This window comes from Dipodomys ordii, unplaced genomic scaffold, assembly GCF_000151885.1.
Source record: "Dipodomys ordii isolate 6190 unplaced genomic scaffold, Dord_2.0 Scaffold205, whole genome shotgun sequence".
NCBI classification, from domain to species: Eukaryota; Metazoa; Chordata; class Mammalia; order Rodentia; family Heteromyidae; genus Dipodomys; species Dipodomys ordii.
Genome location: NW_012267421.1, coordinates 2,183,123 through 2,207,769, shown reverse-complemented (window position 1 = coordinate 2,207,769; position 24,647 = coordinate 2,183,123). Strand labels below are relative to the sequence as shown.

The following is a 24,647-nucleotide window of genomic DNA, read 5'->3' as shown; positions in this document are numbered from 1 at the left end:
CACATCAAGACTGGGGGTGTTGTGATTTGGAAATCAAAACCCCACTAATACAATGTTCTCTCTTACATTAAAATCTACTGCTCTGTCTAGACTCTTAAGTGCATAGTTCAAAAACAACACTGCATTGGTCTTTTGGAAAAATGCTGATTTAGGCAGATCTTTCAAATGTGGATATATTACACTATTATCAAAAAGAAATTACACTTATAAGTAGCATCTCTCCCAAAATGTCTTTATTTCATGATCATTTCTGACTGATGCAAAGGAGTCAACGGACAATGGAGATGCTAGGAGGAAAAGAAAGAAGGGACGCGATTTGCTCTGTATGTCAGGCAAAAGTGGTGGTCTCACCTGTGCCACAGTTGAAACTAATGGTTTGGAACCTTTTTCATCTCAAGCTCCCCTTCTACTCTATCAAGGATGCTGGCCTGGGTTACATCTATCCAGTGATATTTCTCCATGAGAAATTAAAACGGAGAGATGTTGTAAGGGCATTCACTTTAAAATAGTAAGATGTTTGGGTTCGGAATGTGGCTTAGTGGTAGAGTGCTTGTCTAGCATGCATAAAGCCCTGGTTCTATTCCTCAGTACCACATACACAGAAAAGGCTGGAAGTGGTTCTGTGGCTCTAGTGGTAAGAGTACTGGTCTTGAGCAAAAGCTCAGGTACAGTGCTCAGGCCTTGAGTTCAAGCCCCAGGACCAGCAAAAGTAAAAGTAAAAATAAAATAAAATAGTAAGATTTCATTCTGTCTTAGCAGCAATAAGCCATTTTGTGAATAAAAATAACTTCATCTCCCAAAACAAAACATAATTAGTGAGAAGAACACCATGTTATACATTTACACACCTTTCTTAATAAAAGACACTGGAGTTTCTTACTTGTTTCCTCAATCTGCAGTATTATGTTGTTTTGAGGTTAAGAGTATAAGGACAATCCAACATTATATGGATGGCAGCTAGAGGACAGAGGAGGATTTTCATATAATTGTAAGTAAGCACAGGTCTTTGATACTATGCCAAAGTGCAACATTCCTGAGAGTTGGTCTTTTGGAGAGTATTGATTTAGGAAGCTCTTCAAATGGTAGATATATCTAACTATTACAAATAAAAAAACAAATTATTTGTTAATATCATCTTTCTAGAAAGGTCCTTAAGTATTAGAGAGATGTCAAGCTCACAGTGGCAAATTAAAAAAAAAAAAATCCCAAATCCTCATTTTCAGTTGAAAGCTCCAATTTTATCACTAACAATAAGCAATCACTCTTTAACCCTGAAGTGACAGGCTTTTTTTTTTTGAGAAAGTACTACCCACCCAAATATTCAAGTCTAAATAACCACAAATTGTCTATCAAGTGATCGAAGGAGGTGGGGGGGGGGGGAGGAAGAGGAGGAGGAGGAGGAGGAGGAGGAGGAGGAAGAGGAGGAGGAGGAGGAAAAAAGGAAAAAAGGAAAAAGAAAGGAATTTCAGGAAAATTGGGCAGTTCACAATTCCAATACACATGTATTTTTCCTCTGGACAGTCACTGTATTTCAAAAGGCAGACTTATTTTTTAAGCCCGCTGTTAAAATGGTAGATAGTCAAGAGGTACTATTTAATAAAAACTAATGATCTTTTGTTTTATCAAGGACATTTTTAAGTAAAAATAACTTTTATTCTTGTCTGACTAAAAGGCTGGCAATCACTAACACAATAACTATTAGTACACTTCAGATCATTGCCTTGATCTTGCATTAGGGCTCCAGAACTTTTATTCACACACACCCCGAGACCACATGAAAACATAGCACAAAAGGTAAATGAAGTCTTAGTATTGTCATGGTTTGGAGGACTTCTGGGAAGGACTTCTACCGACCACAGTTTTGAGAACCACTGATTTTGACTTCTCCCTACAAGAAGTAATTCTCATAACATAATACACAAACCCAAGTAGAGTGGCACATTTGGGTCACAGAAATTAAACCCCTGATCTCAGGGCAACAACATACATCAGCACTTATGCTGGCAAGTTCACTTTGCAGACTGCCATGCCACATGGTAAAAAGGTGGGAGAACAGGGGAGGTAAGGGGCCCACTGCCACCCACAGCGCCAGCCAGCTGGGGCCACCAAAGGCAGAAAGCACCAGGTCTGCTCTAGCAAAACTGTCAAGAATCCACATTAGCATTTACCCCCAGATTGTTAAGTATTTGAAAGAAAGAAAAAAAAAAAAGGCGCCATTGGGTGAGTACAAAAATGAAGTGACTATGAGTACAAAAAAGCAAGACTGAGAAAGAGCAGATGCTTCCAACTCTAGAGTTTGTACTTTTTCTCTCAAAACACATCTGTCATCAACTTCAACTTAGAAGACCAACAGAGAACTTTTATAAATAAACACAGTGGCCACTCTCATTTGAGTAAGTCAGAACTCTTGTAATTAGGCTGAGGGCTTTCAAGGACCCTATCTCCATTCAGCTCCAGGCAGGTCCACCAACTCATCAAATGGTCTTGGCCAGGAGTAAATTGGGAGGGAGGCTAAAAGAATCAGACCCAGCATGCAACACGGCCTTCCAGCTGTGTGCTTAAAACCTTATCAGAGCCCGGTGCTGGTGGCTCACGCTTATAATCCTAGCTACTCAGGAGTTGAGACCTGAGAATTAAGGTTTGAAGCCAGCATGGGCAGGCAAATAAGTCTGTAGGAATCTTATCTCCAATAAACCAACACCAAAACACAGGAAGTGGAGCTGTGGTTCAAGTGGTAGAGCGCTAGCAATAAGCACAAAAGCTCAAGGATAGCATTCAGGCCATGAGTTCAAGCCCTAGGACCAGCACCAAAAGAAAAGGCAAATTGATTCACAAAGAAGAAATCAGCTCATAGAGGAGCTTTGGTTCTTGGTAATGACTATAGTTGGATGCCACATTAACTTGTCTCTCTGATTCTGCTCCTCAGTCGCAGATCCACCTCTCTACTGAGCCACAGCTCCAACCTAGTCCCCACACTACTCCGAACAAAATAAAAGTGAGGAGTCACCCAGTCCCAATCCCTGAGCCCAACTCCCTGTGGGACTTGACACTGAATCACCCATCCAATTATTTGGCCTGGCCGCGGTGATAACAATCTAGAACTCAAATGAATGGTCCAGAATTGTCCTTGAACCTCCAACAGGAGCTGATCCATTTGTATCCTGAGACCTCCTAATCACTGGGCATCCACTCTCAGAACAACTTATTTCCCCTAGACCCCCTGCATGCTCCCAGAGAACGACAAACTAACTAAACTCTGCTCCAGCTGCCCAAAAAGTGTAAGAGATCATGGAGTGTTTTCAAACATACTACTAGTTCTAGCTCCAGAATCACATTCAGGGCTCCCGTGTCTGCTATCTCCCAAGTCTGCTCAGAGACAAGAATGCCGGGACTTGAAGGGAGTTATGAAGTACATTCTGTCCTTCAGTGAAGCAGTCAGTTAGAAAAATAAGAAATCCCCAGGAGTTACAATTATGTGTAACTTGCTTTGTCTTCTGTTAAAGCAAAATCAAAAAAAAAACGCTCAGCTTCTTAATGACTTCCTTTCCCTAGAATTACCACTGCCATCATGTAACAGAAATATCATGGAAACACAGGTGTGAGCAAGAGAAAACTCTAAATAATAGAGGATTCTATCTTTTGTTTTAGGATGGACCTTCATTTCTAAATTAAATCAATGGGTGGATATGGTTTTAAAAAAATCAAGCAATGTTAAAATGTTAATAAAATCATACTTACCCATCCCTGTCCTGTATCCTTTTTTCTACAGATTCCAGTATCTTTAGTTGTTTCTTCTGGTATCTTTCTCCATTTACTCAATAATATTCATGCACTAAAGCATTGACCCATAGGGTCTGTCCTAATAGAGACCATGAATCTATTAACTCCATGTCCATCGGTTCTATGTGATAAGACATAATTGCTGCATAATTGCTGTTGATAAATAAGCTTGATTATGCTTTCCCTCTCCTTATCAATCTTCCATATCAATACAGCTCTCCAAGACATTTACTTAACAAAGGAATGCAAAACTTCACTCACAACCCCTCCCCCCCCCATCATGGGGCCTGAACTCTGGGCCTGGGCGCTGTCCCTCAGCTCTTCAGCTCAAGGTTAGTGCTCTACCACTTGAGCCACAGAGCCACTTCCAGCTTTTTCTGCTTATGTGGTGCCCAAAACTGTTCATTTTTTAATCAAATAATTTACAGTGCCCAAAACTGTTCACTTTTTAATCGAATGATTTACAGTTTTTAAAACAGCCTTCAGAATGACTTCCTGAGGTTTCTGGGGATGTTTGTATCTGCTTGGAGACACAGGTATGGAGGAAGGAACTATCAGTAAGTCCACCAAGGTCAGGCCCCCTCCTATTTAGGCTTTGTTTTCTTTTGTTTTGTCAGTATCCAGGCTTGAACTCAGGTGCTTGCTCAGCTTGCTTACTCAGCTGATGCTCTACTACTTGAGTTAAGCTTCCAGTTCAGCATTTAGCTTAATTGGGGATGGAGCCTCTCAGATTGTTTTCTTCCCTAGCTGGCCTTGTGTTGCCAACCTCCAAGTCACAGCCTCCTGAGTGGCTAGGATTATGGGTATGGGCCACTGGTGTGTGGCTTTGTTGTACTGGCCCTCCTTTCTGCCAAAGAACCACCAATTATGAGTAAGCAAAGCTCTTACAGTAATTCATGCCATTTTCCAGTCTACACTGTTCTGTAACTGCTCCTTTCTTTACTTTCCTTCTTCACTACAGTGCTTAAGGCAGAAAGCATGTCTTTGGGGCCCAGAGTAGCATGTGGGACACAAAACAGAGCCCCACATGCATTTGTAAAATGAATAAATAAACCCAGAAGGAGCCTGGCTGCACGAACTCTCTTGAATACAAGGGGGTCAATTTTGTGTCTATGACAACCCCACGCCACCAGGCAGCTTTCCATGAAGATGAGATGACCTCATTCTGCAAGCTCTTCAGTGAGCTTGAGAATACAAATGACAGATCAGGGGAGGGAAAACAGTGGTTTTAACGTGCCTCGGCTCCCCTAAATCAAATCTGAGCAGGGAGTGCTGAGACAAGGATCAGCCTGGGGTAGTTGCGCCTTTAACCAATCTGGCTAGCAAGGGTCCTGGTCCCCTCATCCATACCACACAATTTATGAAGCAATCCAGGGCCAAGGCTCTATGGTATATAAGCTGTTTGGAAATAGAACAGGAAAGTGGTCCATCTCCTTTCTCCAAAAGCACATTCTAGACGCAGTCCTCCGGGCAACTTGATCTCCAACACAGGACAGTCTTTCCCTCCCTAAAGCTCAGCCTCTTCCAGGAAGTACAGAACTTGTCAAGCAAGTCAACCATCTGTGGGGGGGAAGGAAGGATGGGGGGGAGGAAAGGATGGGGGGGGGCGGGGAGGGCCCTGGGCAGTTACTGCTCATTAGTGTATCCAGACACTGATGAGAATTTTATCCCAAGACCCAGACTGAGGTCTTTTGTGCAGCTGACAGGCCTGTATTTCATGGCACCAAGCCCTCAGATACAAGGCAAGCTGCACTTCAAGGTGAGGTAAGGGACAGGAGACAGAAAACTTCATGGGATTTCTTTCTTTTCTTCTTCAGGGATTTTTTTTTAACCTTCTGGAAATTTGTCTTTCATCCTCCAGATTTCTAGGGGAAAGTGAGGCAACTTCCTAAGAGATCATTGCCACACCACATGGCCTCTCTCCAGCCTGCAACATCCCAGGAGGTATTGGAGATAACAAGTCAAGGCAGGCTTGCATGGAAATGATCAGAAACTTGAAGCTTTGAGCAGTGACCGGTTTGGAGGGGCTTGGGGCTTGGGAAGCCTGGTCTGGAGTCATCTTTCATCTCTCAGCTTCCGTGAGGGAAGTTGCCAGCACCTCCCGAAGTTGTGGGTGAGATTCACACACAGGTTTTCTCAATGAGGAACTGAAGGTTGTAAACCCAAATCCACGAGCCACATTCCATCTGGGGCAGCTCATTCCAGCCGTAAAGACCAGGCTCATATAAAATTCCTCAGTATGTGCTAAAGGGAAGATTTCCATTTCTATTTTAGGGCATCTGGAGCAGGTTTCCATTTGGTTGCGCAGGAAGGAAATATCCACTTACATCCCTGATACTCTCTTTGAAGTCACCCGATTTTCCACAGCCCATAAGTTGAGACTTCACTCTCAACTTATGGCACTCTTCATTTTCTCCTAGCAAAGAGACATCTTCATGCTTGGACACTGTAGCTCAGGGCAGAGCTATCGTAATCATTTTTTTTTTAGACCAAAGTGAAGAAAATGGACACTTGTCCAATCTTCATTTCTGAAAGCCAACCCCTGGCTTTGGGTGAGGAGTTTAAGGTAAGAGTCGCGTGACCTTTTCTGTGGGGATGAAGTTCTAACTAGGATCCCCAGATCTCAACCTCCTAAGTAACTAGGATTATAGGTGTGAGCCACAGCACCCAGCTCTGAACTCAAGGTTTTGCATTCTCTAGACAGGCCCTCTATCACTTCAGCCACACTTCCTGCCCTTTGGTTTGGCTTTGGTTATTGTTCACATAGGGTCTAACACTTTTGCCCCATCCAGCCTTTGCAGCTTTGAGCCCAGGCATATGGCACCACTCCTAGCTTGTTTTTGAGAGAGAATCTTGCTCATTTTTGCCTGGGCTGACCACGTACTTTAATATAAAATTTCTAGGGTATTCAGCCTCCTTCTTAGGTAAAAGAACATCAGAGAAGATACAAACCCTACTCAGTGTGCAGACGTCTGGAAGAAAAGCAAAATGTATGAGGAAGCTATTACAAATATGCCAGTGAGCTAAAACATTAGTGATCCACAAGGACAAATCATTTGATACCTATTCTTCATATGAGAGGTCTTAAATAAGATACAAATGATAGGGAATATATCATTTTCCCACAGTACCTTGGCTGCCCCACCACAACTTCTTACCCCAGGTGTGTTGAGCCGAGTGTCCCCCTGCTCACCCAGCACAGTCGTGCAGTAGTGATCAGTGCAGGCAGAGGACTCCATGGCACAGCCAGGGACGAATGAGCTTCTCTGACTACCTGGAATTCTCCATATCACCAGGACCACCATATCACCCTATTACCAAGAGCCACTGGAAGAGGACCCACCCAGAGCCACACCATGCACGCTCAGAGCACAGAACCTCTTGACCTCCTCTCTCTGCCCTTCATGTGGCCTGGGAGGCTTTGTCTGCGGTCTCTGCCCGCTTTGCATGCTTCTCCCCATCTGACCACAGTGTCCCACCCTCAAAAACACTGGAAATCTTGCAACGCCCTCTATCTCCCCTTGGCTTGCTCGTGGCTCACTTCTCTAGCCTCTACCCAACTTTCCTCTACGTCCCCCACTTCCAAGTGTAACATCAGCAAGCACTTACAGGCTTTTATCAATACTACAATCTCCTTCGGCTGAATCCCATTCAACAAGTAGCCAGTGAGCACCAGCATCTGCCAGGCACCGTGAGGCCTTCAGAGATGAATGACCACAGACCCTCGTGTCAAGGCTGCCAGGGCGCAGGTGAGGACAGAAGTCCAGAAGACAGAACTTTCCAGAGGTGAGTGCTATCTGGGAGATGAGGCTATGACAAGCCTTTAAAGGTCTTCAGCAAAAGATCATGACCAGATTTCCGTTTTTAAAAATTCATTGTGATCCAAGTACAGTAGCTCAGACCTGTCATTCTAGCTCCTTGAATGGATGAGATGAGGAAGATTATGGTATTAGGCCTGCCCAGGGCTAGAAGTTTGCAAGACTCCTTTTCAATCAATAGCTTGGTGCTGTGGCCTGCACCTGTTAACCCAGATATGTAGAAACTTAAAATAGGAGGATCACAGTCCAGGAATAGGCCTCAGCAGAAAAAAAAAAGAGAGGCTTTTGCACTGGTTATTGTGAGATAGAAAATTAACAAGAGAAGGACTCTGTACACATTGGTGTTGGAGGGCAGGCTATGGAGGCATCAGGTACTCTAGTTATTCTGTTCATGTTTTGCTTTAAGTCTAAAAATGCTCAAAAAATAAAATCTACTCATGGTTTTTACAGCTCATTGTACAAAAGGAAAGAAGTTAATCATGGGAGATTGATGAGTAATGAGTAGATCCAGCTAATGGCTGAGGCCATAGATACGCAGTACATGCAGGACTGCGATGTTCGGGAAAGAGGAATGGAAGACTTTAATGCAGTCTTTTTAGAAATCCACACCTGCATCTGATCAGACCTCCCTCAAAATAAAACTCAGTTTCCAAAAGATAACACGTGCTAAAAGACACTATAAACTTGCCATGGTCAAACCTGGATGCTAGGAAATACTAGGATATCAATGATTGAATTCCTTCCACACATAAATGAGAAGAACAGAGAAAAGGAGATCAGAAGACATCAAGTATACATTAAGAGAATCTGAAGAAATACAGAAACCGATTGTGGAAGGAATCTTATTCAGATCTAAACACATCATCTGTACAAGACAGAAAAAAGAAAACTAGAAGAATTTTAAATGTCAACTAAATATTCAGTAACATCAAAGAACCTTTGGAGTTTTCTCAAGACATGATAATACATTCATGGTTATGGTTTTAAAATGAGTCCTCTTTGAAAGTTGCATACTAGGAAGTGGCGCTGTGGCTCAAGTGGTACAAAGCTTTCCTTGAGTTGAAGAGCACAGGGACAGCGCCCAAGCCTAGAGTTCAAGCCCCACGACCGACAAAAAAAAAAAAGAAAAAGAAAAAGAAATGAAAGTTGCATACTATACATAAAATATGTATATCTATATACTATAGGAAAAATGGTCATCTGCCTGGAAGGTATCAAAATAATCTAGGATGTTGGGTGAAGCACACAGGTCATATTGTTCTTTTGACTTCTCCATATATCAATCTTCCACAATAAACAGTTTGGCAAAAAGAATATAGGATTTGGGTAGCCAGTGTACAACTCTAAGCTTTCTAAAAATCATTGAATGGTACCCTTCAAATGAGTGAATTTTATATCATGTAAATTATATATAAAGGGGACCATTGTAAAAGAAGTTAACATTGATCTACCTATTAAAGCTTTTAAATAATAAAAATAAGACTAGCTAGGAAGTCTTCACTGGAGGCCAACTTAGAAATGACAGTAGTTTGAGTTCAGACAGAAGCAGTGGGTAGGGAGAAATTAAATCTCAAGAATAACTCAAACTTGATCAGGCTCAGACTGGCAACAAGAGGGCAGGGAGGTGCACAGTGCCTCTCCCAGGACCTGTCTCCACACTGGGTAGAGAGCTGGTACCTTGGCTGTGTGCTTGCAGAGCGATGCACAGCAAGCAGATACTAACTCTGCTGAGAACCCTGAAGATCACCAAGCAGAGATGAGCCTGTGAAATGGAGCTCAGGAGGGGAGGGGCGGGGGGTAAGCAACATATTCTGCATGCAAAACTTAGGTCTTTGTGTGTACGTGTGTGTGTGTGTGTGTGTGTGTGTGTGTGTGCGTGTGTGTCTGTGCGCAAATGCCTGAGACTTTCACTTGGCATTCTTCTTCATGCTGATGCTCTACCTCTTGAGCCATACCTCTTGTCCAGCTTTTTGCTGGTTAATTAGAGAGTTTCCCAGACTTTTCTGACTTGGCTGACTTTGAACTCTAATCCTCCAGGTATCAGCCTCCTGAGTAGTTAAGAGTACATATATGTACCACTGATGCCTGGTAGATCTTTTCTACTTTTTAGTAATATCTGTCTATTGTCAAGCCAGTATTTCTTGGCTAAGACATCTGGAGATTCCAGAAATCTTGACAAGTTAGAAAAAAAAAGGCAATAAAAGATGCTGTCCCTTCAAAAATTTTGAGATAGTCATTCTATTAAAAAAATATTGCTTACAAACACTGGGTCACTAGATTTTTATATTGATTCCATCTGAGATCATCTTTGGAGACTTTAACCCAAATAAATATATTCTTATGATGGATATCTCTGAGTTTCCATCTTTAGACTTTTTCCAAGTTTGTTTTTTATGCTTTCCTGATCATTTTATTTGGTTGTGATGAGCAATTTATTGTAACCATTTGAGGCTTATTAGTATATTATCCATGTTTTCCTTGATTTTATTAGGTTTTCCCCAAAGTTTGAGTTAGCATATATCACATTTTACCTGGTAGCACCTCAGGAAGTTCAGAAAGATGTGGCGTCTGTATTTGTGTGTGAGAGACAGTACATGTGTATGGAGATAGGTGTGTGTATGTACGCATGTATGTGCATGCATGTGTCTTGGTCAAATGGATAAAAGCTATGAACACCTTCTGCTTTCTCTTGGCAGGCAGTGCAAACTGGGGAAAATTAAATATTAGTCAACTGAAAATTGAGTCTATCTCCTTCACTAAGACCTATTTGCTTTTTGATTAATGAAGCTTGCTTCCAGATCCCAGAGTTTGGTGTCTACCTATCTCAGTTTTCAAAGTTCTGAGGAGCACATTCTTTGAGGCTTGGGGAGAGGCTAGGAGAGACTGGATTTTTCTAAACCTGAAATCCCTCAACGGAAGTCAAAATAAAATGAGGGCCATGCAGCCTCTGTGGAGCCTTTAGCATCTGCCATGGGCTTAACATTTAGAAACTTCTCCTTTGTATAAGTTCTCAGTGTAGTTTCAATTGGAAAACTGGTTTCTCTTCTTCCCCTCTTATTAAGTTTCTATGCCCTGTACCAATTTTACCCTAATAATTTGCAGATTTCCCTTGGCTTCCATTCCTTCCATTGTTGCTACATGACATTCAACTCTGGGTGCATTCTTAGGGTTTTTCCTTTCAATTAAATGCTTCCAGAAACAAAATTTTGGAAAATAGGTTCACCCTGAGTCAGATCTGAAAAGCCCTTCCAAAGAGATTTTTACAGGGAAAATATTACTGGCCTAAATCCTCCAGCATTGAATTCTGGGAGTACACTTGAATCTGGCTTTCATTTTTCCTATCTCCAGCAATGAAAAAAAGAAAAAAAAAGTCCTAGGAATGTAATAATAGTCTTCTAAGATAGCCCCAGTTCTCTGGAATGCTCTTGCTAGCTGAAGGACTTTCAAGGTGTGGTGTAAACTTGCCTTTTCTGCCCTGACCAAGCTTATTTATATTCTGACTTAAAAGGTTTTCCTTTCATGGAAATTCTTACTCATCTTCCACAGTGAGTGATCTGAGGGTGAGTGGAGTGTTGTGAAACTTTGCACACACAAAATATGCTTCTTATTTCCCTCCACTGACATCTCCACAAGGCCTCCAAGCAAGATGCTAGTAAGTTCTTAAAGGTTCAGCCTTATTTCTTCTCCTTGTTATTTAAGTCTGGACCACAGATCAAAACCACCAAGAACACTTTTGAACTTCTTGGAAAGAGAAAACTCTGGGCCTCAAGCCTGACCTGTGGAGTCAAAATCTACACTTTGACAAGATTCTTAGCTGAGGAACATGCCCAATACAATCTGAGAAGCACCGAGCAAGATTTCAGGTGTTAACTGGGCACTGGTGGCTCATGGCAATAATTCTAGCTACTCAGGAAGTTGAGATCTGAGGAATGAGGTTCAAAGGCAGCCCAGGTAGAAAAATCCATGAGACTCTTACCTCAATCAGCCATCAAAAATCCAGAAGTATAGCTCTGGCTGAAGTGGTACAATGCCAGTCTTGAGCCAAAAAGCTAAGAGACAGTGCCTAGATCATGAGTTTAAGCCCCAGTATCCACAACACCCCCCCACACACACACACGGATTTGAGGTGTTCATAAGAGGTAAGAATACAGAAAATGGAAGTATTATATGAAGAAGCTGGCCAGGCCATGTCCCCAAAAGCAGGATCAAAACTCCAGGCAATTCTGGACTTTGTCAAGTAGAAGAGGAACAAGTTGTAGAGGATTAAAATGGAAGGAAAAAAGATAAAAGAGGGCAAATGGAGAATATTAACTACCACTTGTCAGTCACAAACATACACACAAACTGTAATTTCTAAATTTCAAAATAATTTGGTAAGTTTCACATTTTTATGGGGGGGGGGGGTGTCTGGTCGTGGGGCCTGAACTCTGGGCCTGGGCGCTGTCCCTCAACTCTTCAGCTCAAGGCTAGCACTCTACCACTTGAGCCACAGCGCCACTTCCAGCTATTTTCTTTTTGCTTATGTGGTACTGAGGAATAGAACCCAGAGCCTCATGCATGCAAGGCAAGCGCTCTACCACTGAGCCAACTTCCCAGCCCCCAGTTTCACATTTTTTTATGATAGAGGAGTAAGATTCATTGAGTTTAAGTTATTTACTCAAAAATCACACAAGATGTTAATCCTGCGCATGACTCAAAACTAGATGTGGCCAAGTGCCAAGTAATTCTCAGGTGGGGGCGGGGGGGGGGGGGGAGAAGAAAAGGAATTTCTCTTCTCTGCCTTCCCATTATCTAAGGCCGTCTTGTTAACAATCATTACATCTATCCTTTCATTTCCTAATGGTAATATTAGAATCAGTATATGCCTAAATACAGTAAGACAAAAATCCAGTTTTCAAAGAAAATTCCACATCTATCCAATAGTAAGCTAAGGGTAAATCCAAGTATTTACAATTCTCTCATATGTTAAAAGGGAATTTTCTAAATTACTCTGAATGCCAAGTTACTATGGAAATGAGACCCATTAATCTGAAGGCATGTTATTATTACTAGCAAGAAGTCACCTATGGAATCAGATAAAGAGAAAACCCTTCACAAGGATATAGCAATTATTGCTAATACCCAAGTTCACAGTTGATAAATGTAGAATTTTACCCTACATAAACCCCTGAAAAAAATCATATGAAAATGTAATACAGCATATAGTTATGCTATGAAACTCATAAATCCTAGAGATGAATGGGGGGAAAGCACAGTATACTCAGCACAGCGTCATGCATCGATTTAAAAGCTCTGAATCTCAACCAACTCAAACAGAAATGAAGAGTTTGAAAACATGGCCCTGGTGACATCACAGGTCACCAAGGAAGCCACACATGAATAGTTTGAATAAAATTGTTTGATGAAATATGAGAATAAAGAATGGTTATGGTTCTGAAAACCAATTTGTGTTAAGTCATTTTAAATAAGTATGTAAGAGCTAAAAAAAAAAAAAAGTTAAACATTGAGAGTAAACCTTTTCTGTGCTGGGTACAGTGGCTCATACCTATAATCCTGGCTACTTGGGAGGTGATGATTAGGAAACTGCTTTCCAGGCCAACAGAAGCAAAAAAGCTCACAAGACTCTATTTCAATCAATGGCTGAGTATAGTGGTGCATACCTGTCACCTTCAAAACAAAAGGAAGCAGATGGGAAGATCTCAATCCAGACCAGCCTGGACATAAAGCATATCTTAAAAATAATAAACAAAGAAAGGGACAGGCAGAGAGGCTCAAGTGGTAGAGCGCTTGCTGAGCAACCGTGAGGCTCTGAGTTCAAATCCCACACTGCTGTGGTGGGCCTTGCTTGAACACATGGAGGTTTTTCCCCACAAGCAAAGCTCTCTTTCCACTAGCACAGCACCCTTTATAAAGAGCGCACAGGCTGTGCGGTTTGAGAAGAGTGCTTTCCTCTCCTTCCTGGACCCTTAAGAGTTGCGAAAGAACAATGTCTAATCTCAGAGTAAGTTAATTTGCAAACAGGAAAAGGTAAATCGCATAAGGACTTTCGAGGGTTTGGCTCTAAACTCGGTGCCAGTGGCTCATGCCTGTAATCCTAGCTACTCAGGAAGCTGAGATCTGAGGATTGTGGTTCAAAGCCAGCCCCAGAAAAGAAAAGCGGTGAAATGTTTATCTCTAATTAACAACTAGAAAACTAGAAGTGGTGCAGTGGCTCAAATGGTAGAGCGCTAACATTGAGCAAAAGAGCTCAGGGACAGCGTGCCAGCCCTAAATTCAAGCCCTACGACTAACAAAATAATAATAATAATTTGGCTCTATCATTATAATTTTACTCTTAGTGAAGTAGGGTTGAATGGATGGCTTCCTCAACAAGACACTAGCCCCCAGGTGGTGGAGAAGTAGAATCTTCCTCATCCACATGAAGAACACCTTGGCAGAGACACTAACCACCACCAGTAACATCTCACCTCTTCTTCAGTGGCTAGCCAGCAGTTTCACAAGGTACAAATATGAACATCTATGGAATAATCATCCAAAGGAAGAAACAAATTATTTTTACTATTATATGATATGCTGATCTATATGGAAACTCCAAGCTTGACCCTACTGTACCTATAAACTAGCTCCTAGTTTAAACTAAATGAATGTTACGAAGCTGGAAAATTCATGGAACTTGTATAGATGAATGATCTGTTAGTAAGCTATTAAGCCAATCATAGAGCAGGAAAATAGCTAGGGGCTTTTTTTTTTTTTTGTAATCTCAGAGCAAGAAGGGTCACCCTTTCTTATTGGTGACACCAATTCCAGATGCTCATAAAGTGAATCTGGGCCAATTTAGCCACTGGCAATAATAATATTCTCTCTGAGAAAACACCATGGATTCCACAGTGGCCGGCCAGAGGTGTGACACATAACACAAAGAAAGCTTTGAAATCAATACCAGAGGCCAACTAGCCTGTGGAGGAGGGAGGGAGATGCTGAGCAGACATTGAAAGATGTGCAGCTTATTTGATCCATAAATTCTAAGTCTGTTATGTTTTCATATTTTTTAATCCAAATGCATCTTAAAATCTTAAATTTGGTAAACTGGAGTACCTCAAAAGACACTTATCTTACCATCTTGGTAAGATAAACCAAGTTCAATGACATGAAGTAATAATTTTCAGCGAGCAAATTGGCCAAACAGGAGTAAAAATGTTCTGTTCACAAAGCATGGTCCAGCAGGCACTCACACACATCTGTGGTCAAGGTGTAAGCCATGACAGAATTCAGGAAGACTGGTCAGGCTGTCTACAAAATACATGTACTCATTGGCCCAATAACTCTAGTCTTAGGAATTCATCCTAAAGAACTATTTTCCCATGTGTGAAATGAAGCAGGTACACATGCATATTAATTATATCATCATATATAATAACAGAATATTGGAAATATATATATATATATATACACATATGACATACATTCATACAGAAAGTACTCCAAACTTATAAACCCACGATTCCTAAATGGAATAGCATGCAGCCATACAAAAGAGTGGGGTAGCACTTAAAAACACCGATTGGGACTACATTTAAGCTGTATAATTAAGTGCATTAAAACCAGGGAATATTACTGTTTGAAAGGCAGGAGGTGTGGGTAAAAAGAAATGAATATGTTTACAGCTGTGAATACACAGACCATGAGTGTAAGAAAACAGATGTTAATGATGGCTACTTCCAGAGTGCTAAAAAGCTTAGGGACAAGAGGGCTATATTCAATTTTGTATTTCAGGAATATAGGTTTCAAAAGAAATAATATCAAAATTCTAATAATAATATATTTAATAAATCTAAGCCCCCTACAGTAAATGGTAAAAAGAAGTTGAAAAATCATTCTCCACCAATAATCCCTTCCTCTTATCCTAAGGTCATTTTGGGTTTTTTTGGTTGTTTTTTTTTGGGGGGGGCGGGGAGAGGTGTGCCAGTCCCAGGGCTTGAACTCAGGGCCTGGGCACTATCCCTGAGCTTCCTTTGCTCAAGGCTAGTCTCTACCACTTTGAGCCACAGCGCCACCTGTGTATGTGGTACTGAGGAATTGAACCCAGGGCTTCATGCATGCTAGGCAAGCACTCTACCACTAAGCCACATTCCCAGCCCCCTAAGTCATTTTTAATTCTGAGTTGTATGATCTTATTTGGTTTCTGTTAAAGAATAATGAATTGTTATTAAAGGGAAGGTTTGTTGCTTTTGTTCATTCATCAAATTCAGCTCTCCACTGAGTTCTGACCTAGCCCAGGAAAAGATTCTCAGAAAATTGTAATAAGGCAGTGTCTTTTCCAGAATAAGCTGGTTCTCTGAGTCAGGTGGGCATGGGATGGCTCAGGTCCTCACGTCTGCTTCATCTTGGTCTGTCCTGCATTTCCAGTACAAAAGATCATCCCAATGAACATGGATTGATTTGCTTGGTGATCTGAGCTGACTTACACTAAGTCAGAAGATGGACAACAAATTGACCAACTAGATACCCAAGAAGAAAAGAGAAGATAGTGGTAAAATGGAATAATGGAAGACTGAAGGAGAAAAAATAAAAATCGTGGTATATTTCTGTCATCTCAGCACTTAGAAGGGTGAACCAAGAAGATCTCGAGTTTGAGACCTGTCTAAAGTACACAGACATTGCAGGCCATCCAAGGCTACATAGTAAGACCCTGGATTCAAAAGAAAACAAAATCACAAGCAAACAAATAAAAACATAAGGCATACATTAAGCATGAAAATAGCAAATATAACCCTATCTCATTAGAAAAAAAATACATTTAACAAAAATTAACTAATCGAATGAAAAGACAGAATAGAGTCAGAATAGATATGTTTAAAAGCACAATACAGCTATGTGCTGTCTACAAGAAAACACATGTTAGATTCAAAGATTTGCATAATTTGAAAATAAAAGTTATGGAAAAAGATATGTTAACATTACCTAAAAAAAGAACAAAAAATATTAAATAAAAAATATTAAGACAAAATTGCCTCTAGAGACAATACTCCACTTTCAATGAGAGGAAAACAAAGCAGAAGAGCAAAAAGAAGAGAGAGGATTTGAACAAAACTGAAGATCAACTAGACCTAACAGATACATACAGAACACTCTAGAGGGCAAAACTGGGAGAGAGCAAGGGAAGGGATGACACTGTCAAAAAAGAAATGTACTCATTACCTGACTTATGAAAGTGTAACCTCTCTGTACACCACCTTGCTAATAACGACTTTAAAATAAGAATACTCTGGTACTCCAAAAGACTTTTCTCAATTATATATGCAACATTTGCCAGTGTAGAACATATATTCTGCGATAAAAACCAACCCCGGTTAATTTTAAAATTTATGAAAAATAAAAATGTGTTCTCCAACACAATGGAATAAAACTGGAAATCAATGACCTGATGAAACTTGGGGGTTTCAAAAATCCATGGAAATAAAACTACATGCTCCAAAATCCCGGGGTTAAAGAAGAAGCAGTACAGAAGTGAGAAACTGCTTTAAAGTGAGTGGAACTAAAAACGTAAGATACCAGGCCAGGTGCTGTAGTGCAAATCTGTAATCCTTGCTACTTGGGAGGTGAAGATAAGAGGGTCGCAGTTTGAGCCCAGCCCAGGCAAAACAGCTCAAGAGAGTTCAGCTCCACCAAAGGTTGGGCACAGAGGCATGTGCCTGCCCTTCTAGCAATTTAGGGAAATGTAAACAGGAGGATCACAGTCCAAGCCAGGCTGGCATGAAGCAAGAGCCTATCTCAGAAATAATGAATGCAAAAAAGAAGGCAGGAGAGTGGCTTAGGAGGGAGAGCACCCCCTTACAAGTAGGAGGCCCTGGGTTCAAACCCAATACCACCAAAAGTAAAACACACACACACACACACACACAAGATACCAAATCTTATGGGATGAAACCCAAAGCAATGCTTGCAAACAAATTTATACCTTAAAAACATTTATATTTAAAAAGATGAATAAAGTCAAATTAATACCATAATCTATTTTCAGAAATTAGAGGAAAAAAGAGAAACTAACCCCCAAAAACAATAAAAAAGGAAATCATGAAATTAAAGTAGAAATAAATAAAACATAATAAAAACAGAAGAATTAAATAAAACCAAAATGATTCTTTTAAAAGTACAACAAAATTAACAAACTATTAGCTAGATGTGGCAGAAAAAAGGGAAATAAATTGAATTAATTACAGTCAGAAATGAAGTACAGATATTGCTAATGGTTTCACAGGAAAAAATATTATGAGAATATTGTGAACAAGTATATGGGAACAAATTAGATGCCTACATGAAAAATACGAATTCCTAGAAACACACCGAACACTGTCTATGACTTCAGAAGAAATCTGTACACTCAGAACAAATAGAGAAATTTAATTAGTAACAAAAACACAACCCTTGAATAGTACCAACCAGATGGATTCACTGTTTTGAATTTTACCAAATGTTTGAAGAAGAATTAACAGAATTGCTCTCAAAGTTTTGCAAAACACAGAAGATAAAGAAATCTTTGCCAGCCTAGCCAAGTACTATGAAGTCAGATCATCCTGAGCTCAATAGGTAGATACAGAATTGATATTCACTGTAAGTGACTGTCCCTCATCCTAGCCATACAGGGAAGCATAAATAGGAAAATCAGAGTCCAAAAAACTATAGGTGAATAAATACCCTATGGATACAGACACAAAAATCTTCAACAGAATCCTGTTATGACCAAGTGAGATGTATGTTAGAATACAAGGTTGATTTTCCACATGTTTATCTACGGAAGACATCCTCTTAATACAAAACAAAAATCCCATCAACATCTCAATAGATTTTAAAAATGCATTCATTCATAGACATTTTACTCCTAATTAAACACATACCCCTCCTAAGGCTAAAAATATTGCCTTTTTCTTTTGACAACCACAATACTATTATTATACTCAAGAAATTTAATAATCATGTCATATTACTATTTAATATTTAGTCTTATCTTCAAATTGCCCCAATTGTCTTAGTGCCATTTATAATATTTTCAAAATTCCAGATCCAGGAAGAAATGGTGGCTCAAGCCTATATTTGTAGCTACTTGGAAGGCAACTGGGGGACTGAGGTTCAATAACAGCCTGGGAATAAAAGTCTGTGAGAGTCCATCTCAATCAATGGCTGGGCATGGGGGCCCCTGTAAATCCCCAGCAGCCCAGGAGATCACAAGTAGGAGGACTAAAACCCAGGCAGCCAGAGCCTATCTCAAAAATGACCAATGCAAAAGGGGGACTGGACACAGCTCAAGGGAGCATCTGCTAGCAGGCAGAAGGCCCTGAATTCAAACCCAAGTACTTCCAAGAAAAAAAAAAAAAAGATTCAAGCCTCAATCCTAGATCATGAATTGCATTTATATGTACTATCTCCTCCATCTACCTTAATGGCTATTCAAAAATTGCATTTCTTTCCTTCTCTGAAATGAATGAGGGAATAAATGGTTTTGCTTCCCATGCCAGAGTCATAAAGATGACACCACAGACTTGGGCCATCTATTTGCACCACATGCCTCCTTTTCCAAACGTAAGTTGTCCAGGCTGTCCCTAAATCTCTTTTCCACCATCTCTACCACCAGGGCCCTCAACACAAGATTAGGACATGATTCATGAGTTTGTTGCAGAAAAGTGTTGCAAAGGATCATTTAGTAGCACAGGAAAATAAACACAACTAATGGCCAATTTATCACAAAAATGAAACTCCTGCCTTGGACAGAACAGCTTCCCCTGGAGATGGGAGGAAATCTCACTTCACACTAGCTGCCACTTGAGCTCTGAGGAGTAGGAAGCCAGCAATGAAGAATTCTGAAGGAAGGAAAGATAAGAAGGAAAGGCTGGAGGGTAAAAATGGGTTTTCTATGGCCTTCTTGCCCCACTGAACGTTTACATCACTCACAAGTCCTAGTTTGATTTCATGATTCAGTATCAGCTTTTCAAATCCAGTTGCCCTCCTGCAATAGGATTATAGGAAGGTCAAAACATGAGCAGAAAACAGGCTGGATATTCTTTTCTTATCTAGATTATAAGGTCTACATTGAAGGTCCACAGGAAAGTTTCTTTGAAAGAAAAGATGACTTCCACCATTAGAATGAATTCAGAATTTCTGGCCAAACAACTTTTTGTAAATGCTATAATAGTCTGAACTGTACAGGAAAGTCTTTTCCATATTAATTAAAATTTGAAGACACAGTAATCCTCCTCCTCCTCCTTGTCATCATTATCACATAATAACACAAGTTTCAAACACAAAATGTGTCTTTATTTGATTCTTTTTCTGGGAAGAAGACGTCTTTCAAAGTGGGAGATGGTTATGTTTAATCCAAAGCTATTTTATTTTGCCAACAGCTGCAATGTCTTCATGACAGGGAATGCTGTATTCTCCCTTACCAAGCTGGCTGGGCTGAGCCCACAAAACCTGGTGTGGTCCAGGGGTTCAGGCAAAGGAAGGAGAACTAGAAAGAAGCCATCCCCTGAAAACTGCCTGCAATTTCACATTTTTTTTAGTCTAAAACTGTTGACAAAGATTTGATTTCCTCTCTGGGAGCACAGAAGAGAATGGTGCAAGGGAAGAATGACTTAGTATAGCATATATTTATAGTCATTGCCCATTTTCACACTGGGGCCAAGAACAGGCAGGAACAGATATGGACAATTCTTGCTCACCCCAGAACCCTGAGAGGATGACCCCCACGCCAGACATCCCCCATGCCCTTCCAAACTTCTTGTTGGAGGGAAAACGAAAGGAAGTTGCCTGGCTCTTCCTCTGAACCCAGGGTTGGCCACTGTGCCAAGCTATGCTGTCTGCCCAGTCTTGAGCAGCCGGGGATCACATCTCATTGTACTACTCCATAATGAATGCTGCTCTGCACACAGGCCCAGCCAACAACAACAGCCCTTCCTGACAGGGTCAGCCTTGACCCTGTGGCCATGTTCACAGTGTTCTCAGGAGGTCTGATGAAACTGAGTGGGAGAAGTTTGTTTGTAGGGTTCTGGGGATTTGTAAAGATAGAGAAGATCATTTAACCCGTCCCTATTAAATCTTCCAATGGCAGGTTCCTGTGTTTGGGGAATTCAAAGGATCTACTTCCAAAGAAGGAAAAATATTCAAGGGCTCACCAACTTGAATTTACTCTGATATTTCAAGAATTTATCATTTAAAAGGGAACAGTGCTGCTGCTTGACAAGATCCCCACCTAGGTCTAGCTGACCTGGACAACAGATGCCATTAGTGGACCTTCAAGCCAAGGGAAGTTGTGTAAAGACCACTGGATTGTGTTTTCCATGCTAAGCAAGGTGACTCCATTTGTCTTATGCAGAATGGTGTCCAGAACATTTTCCAATATAATCAACTGTTGGCAGATGCTGTGCATGAAATCTGGTATCATTAGAACTATCAAATGCATCCATCCACTCATGCATTCATTCATTAAGCTAATCTCCATTGAGCACCTACTGTATACTAAGCTACAGTATAGCTGGTGGGGACTTAGCAATGAGCTAAACAATGTCTGGGCCCCAGAGGAGCATATTTCCAATCAGGGATGAGGGAGAGGAGAAAAATAAAATGGAAAAACTCACATACCGAAAGCTGACAAATAAGCAATGGGGAAATAAAGTCAATTTAATAGAGAATATCTGATGGCAGAGCAGGATGGTGGCAAAGTTCTGTTGCCATTTTAAATAGCACTGAATAGGAGACCTTTGAGCAAAGCCTTTGAGGAGATGAAGGAGCCAGACACATGGGTATCTGAAGCATGTTCCAGATGTCTCATTCTACAAATGCAAAACACTTAAGTGGAAATGTTTAAGAAGAGCCAGGAATACCATGTGTCTGGCTGGGGCCTGTGATGAGGAGACAGCTGGAAGCTAACATTGGCTTGAACTCTGAAGAAGGGATGCCATTGGAGGATGTGGAGCAAGGTGGGGTGATCCTACCTTGATGGCAGAATTCATCATACCGGCTGAAATTTCTGTTTTCACTTCCTTCTTGATTTCTTGGCACAATACGAATATCACCCAATCACAGAAAGAAATGCAGGGGGTGAGTGATGGTAGAAGCAGAAGAAATCCCTCCTTTATCCTGGAAGACTGGTTTCACACACACTGTCCAATATGGCGGCCACTAGACAATATGGCAACCACCAGCCAATGGTTAATTGAGTACTTGAAATATAAGTAGCCTGAAATAAGAAGTCTTATGATTATTACACACCAGAATTTGAAGACTTTGCATGGAAAGTAAAAGAACAGAAAATAAACTCAGTGCTAGAGGCTCATGTTTGTATTTCTCAGCTACTCAGGAGGCTGAAATCTGAGAATTGCAGTTCAAAGCCAGTATCAGCCTTGAGAGAAAAGGTGCTCTGTCCATGAGTTCAAGCTCCAGTACTGGCACAAAGAAAAAGAAAAAATAAAATAACCCATTGGTATTTTTATAATGCTCACATGTTGAAAGGTTGTTTCAGATATGTTAGGTTAATTACAGTGTGTTACTAAAATACACTGGATCAGTTTTTACTTTTTTTTTTTTCTAGTTTTTTGTCAGTTGTGGGGTCTGAACTCTAGGCCTGGGCCACTGTCCCTCAGCTCTTCAGCTCAAGGCTACCACTCTACCACTTGAGCCACAGCACCACTCCTGGGTTTTTTTGGTTTTTAGGTTTTTGGGTTTTTGGTTTTGGGGGGGTTTTTTGCTTATGTGGTGCTGAGGAATCGAACCCAGGGCCTCATGCAGGCAAGGCAACTAGTCTACCATTAAGTCACGTTCCCAGCCCCCAGTTTTTACTTCTTTTACTGAATCCATTGGAATTTGTATCTATTGTTCACAATATATTTCTTTTGGACAGCCCAGTGTTAGAGCATTAGTAAAATAATGCTGGAACCTCCCACCATAATGAACTAAAGTGCCTTAACTCTTAAATGAAGAAAAAGAATGATTCATACTATGCAATATTGCCTCCCTCTGAGCAGAGAAGAAAACATGACATTGAAGATGAAGAGGAGATTTCTACATTCACTCTTCAGTACACAAAGCCACCAGAGGTGGGGGGTTGGGGAAAATTTTTCCTGAGGAAACCAGACTAGGAAATTCAGGTATAAAATACTTAGCTTTGGGCTGGGAAGGTGGCTCAGTGGCAGAGTGCTTGCCTTGCCTTGCATGCATGAGGCCCTGTGTTCCTCAGCACCACATAAGCAGAAAAAGCCGGGAGTGGCACTGTGGCTCAAGTGTTGGGGCCTAGCCTTGAGCTGAAGAGCTGAGGGACAGCACCCAGGCCCAGAGTTCAGGCCCATGACTGACAAAAAAAAAAAAAATACTTAGCTTTGTTGTAACAAATAAATGTCCTTAAAGAGCTGGGTACCAGTGGCTCACACCTATAATCCTAGCTACTCAGGAGGCTGAGATCTGAGGATTACTGTTCAAAGCTAGCTGGGGCAGGAAAGTCCATGAAACGCATCTCCAATAAACCACCAGAAAACCAGAAGTGATGCTGTGGCTCAAGCAGTAGGGATAGAGCCCAAGTACAGAGTTCAAAGCCCCACGACTGACCTCCCCCCCAAAAAAAAAATGTCCTTAAAGAGCAAATTCATGCAGTTTACCATCAAAAGTACTACAGGCAAAAATCAGCGCAGGAAAGGGAGTTGTTGCTAAACAGAGCACACATTGCCTGTGAAATCTTTGCAGCCACATGGACCTTCATGTATTAAAAAAGAGGCAGCAGTAGTCTGCAACTCTCTGAAGCATCAATGAACTGTCTCACTTCCACAATGAAATGCAAGGGATCCCCCTCCCTCTCGTCTTCCATATGGATCCTCATGTATGAAGTAGCTTTGAGGGCCCTATTCACCAAAGCAACCATATTAGAGAAGGAAGAAGCAAGTAGAATTTCCATGGGGTTTTTTTGGGGGGAGGGGAGGGGCAGGCACAAAAAGTGGTTCTACATTCTACAAAGGAAGAAAGTGAGCTTTCAGGTTATATTCACATGTTAAGGAAGCAGAGCTGAGATAAATCCCATCTGACTGCATCCACAGCACAGGGCTCTCCCATGGAAGGGGGCACTATGCAGAACACATGAACTAGGCCTTGACTCAATCCTGTAGTCATGGCTACTTAGCCCCACGGAAACTCCATTTGCTCTGTACCAATATTTGGACATCTGGAACGGAGAAGTAACAAGGATTAACACAGACAAACAGCACCTTAACATCTGCACAGGCACTGTTGAATCTCTTCCAATGGAAAAGCCAAGGGACTCTCTCTCCTTAGAGAACCTCCAAGTGCTTCCAAAAAGCCATCCATCTCATAATGCCTGGCCTTATTCTAATGCAGAAAGAAGAGGGAGTATATCAAGCCCCTGGAACGTTTTTTTTTTTTTTTCCATTGAATAATAAGCAGAGAGACCTCCTAAGCTCTAGCCACTCAGCCACATCTGGGACAGAAGCTACAACTGGAGTTCTCATCCCACCTCTCACGACCCTCCTAATTTGTTGTCTGACTTTGGCCTTGGGAAGAAAAAGGAAATCTTCCTATCCTTCTCACTGCTATGTTGCAAACTAAGCCCACAAATCCATCTCAGGAGAGGATGAATGAATGGAAGCCTCTTGTTCCTCAGCCTAAATGTTTGGAGGTAGCAGACAAGTCTTAACAGTTCAAAAAGTTCATGATGAAAGGAGGAGGCAACAATGCTTGATAAGAAATGTACTCATAGCCGGGCGCCTGTGGCTCACGCCTGTAATCCTAGCTACTCAGGAGGCTGAGATCTGAGGATCGCGGTTCAAAAAAAAGCCAGCCCGGGCAGGAGAGACCGTGAGACTCCAATCTCCAATAAACCACTAGAAAACCGGAAGTGGCGCTGTAGCTCAAGTGGTAGAGCGCTCACCTTGAGCTGAAGAGCTGAGGGACAGCGCCCAGGCCCAGAGTTCAAACCCCACAACCGCCAAAAAAAAAAAGAAATGTACTCATTACCTTGCTCATATAACTGTAATCCTCTGTACAGTATTTTCACAA

At 41.3% G+C, this 24,647-nt stretch overlaps 1 protein-coding gene across 1 annotated transcript in view; it reads right to left on the bottom strand.

Moving 5' to 3' along the window:
- The window catches only part of Bmper (BMP binding endothelial regulator), a 222,671-nt gene that overhangs the window by 122,368 nt on the left and 75,656 nt on the right, over positions 1-24,647 (bottom strand). Inside the window, exon 7 of the mRNA XM_013035143.1 lies at positions 11,657-11,661. Coding sequence (XP_012890597.1) covers positions 11,657-11,661 — 5 coding nt within the window. The remainder of the gene's footprint in view (positions 1-11,656; positions 11,662-24,647) is intronic.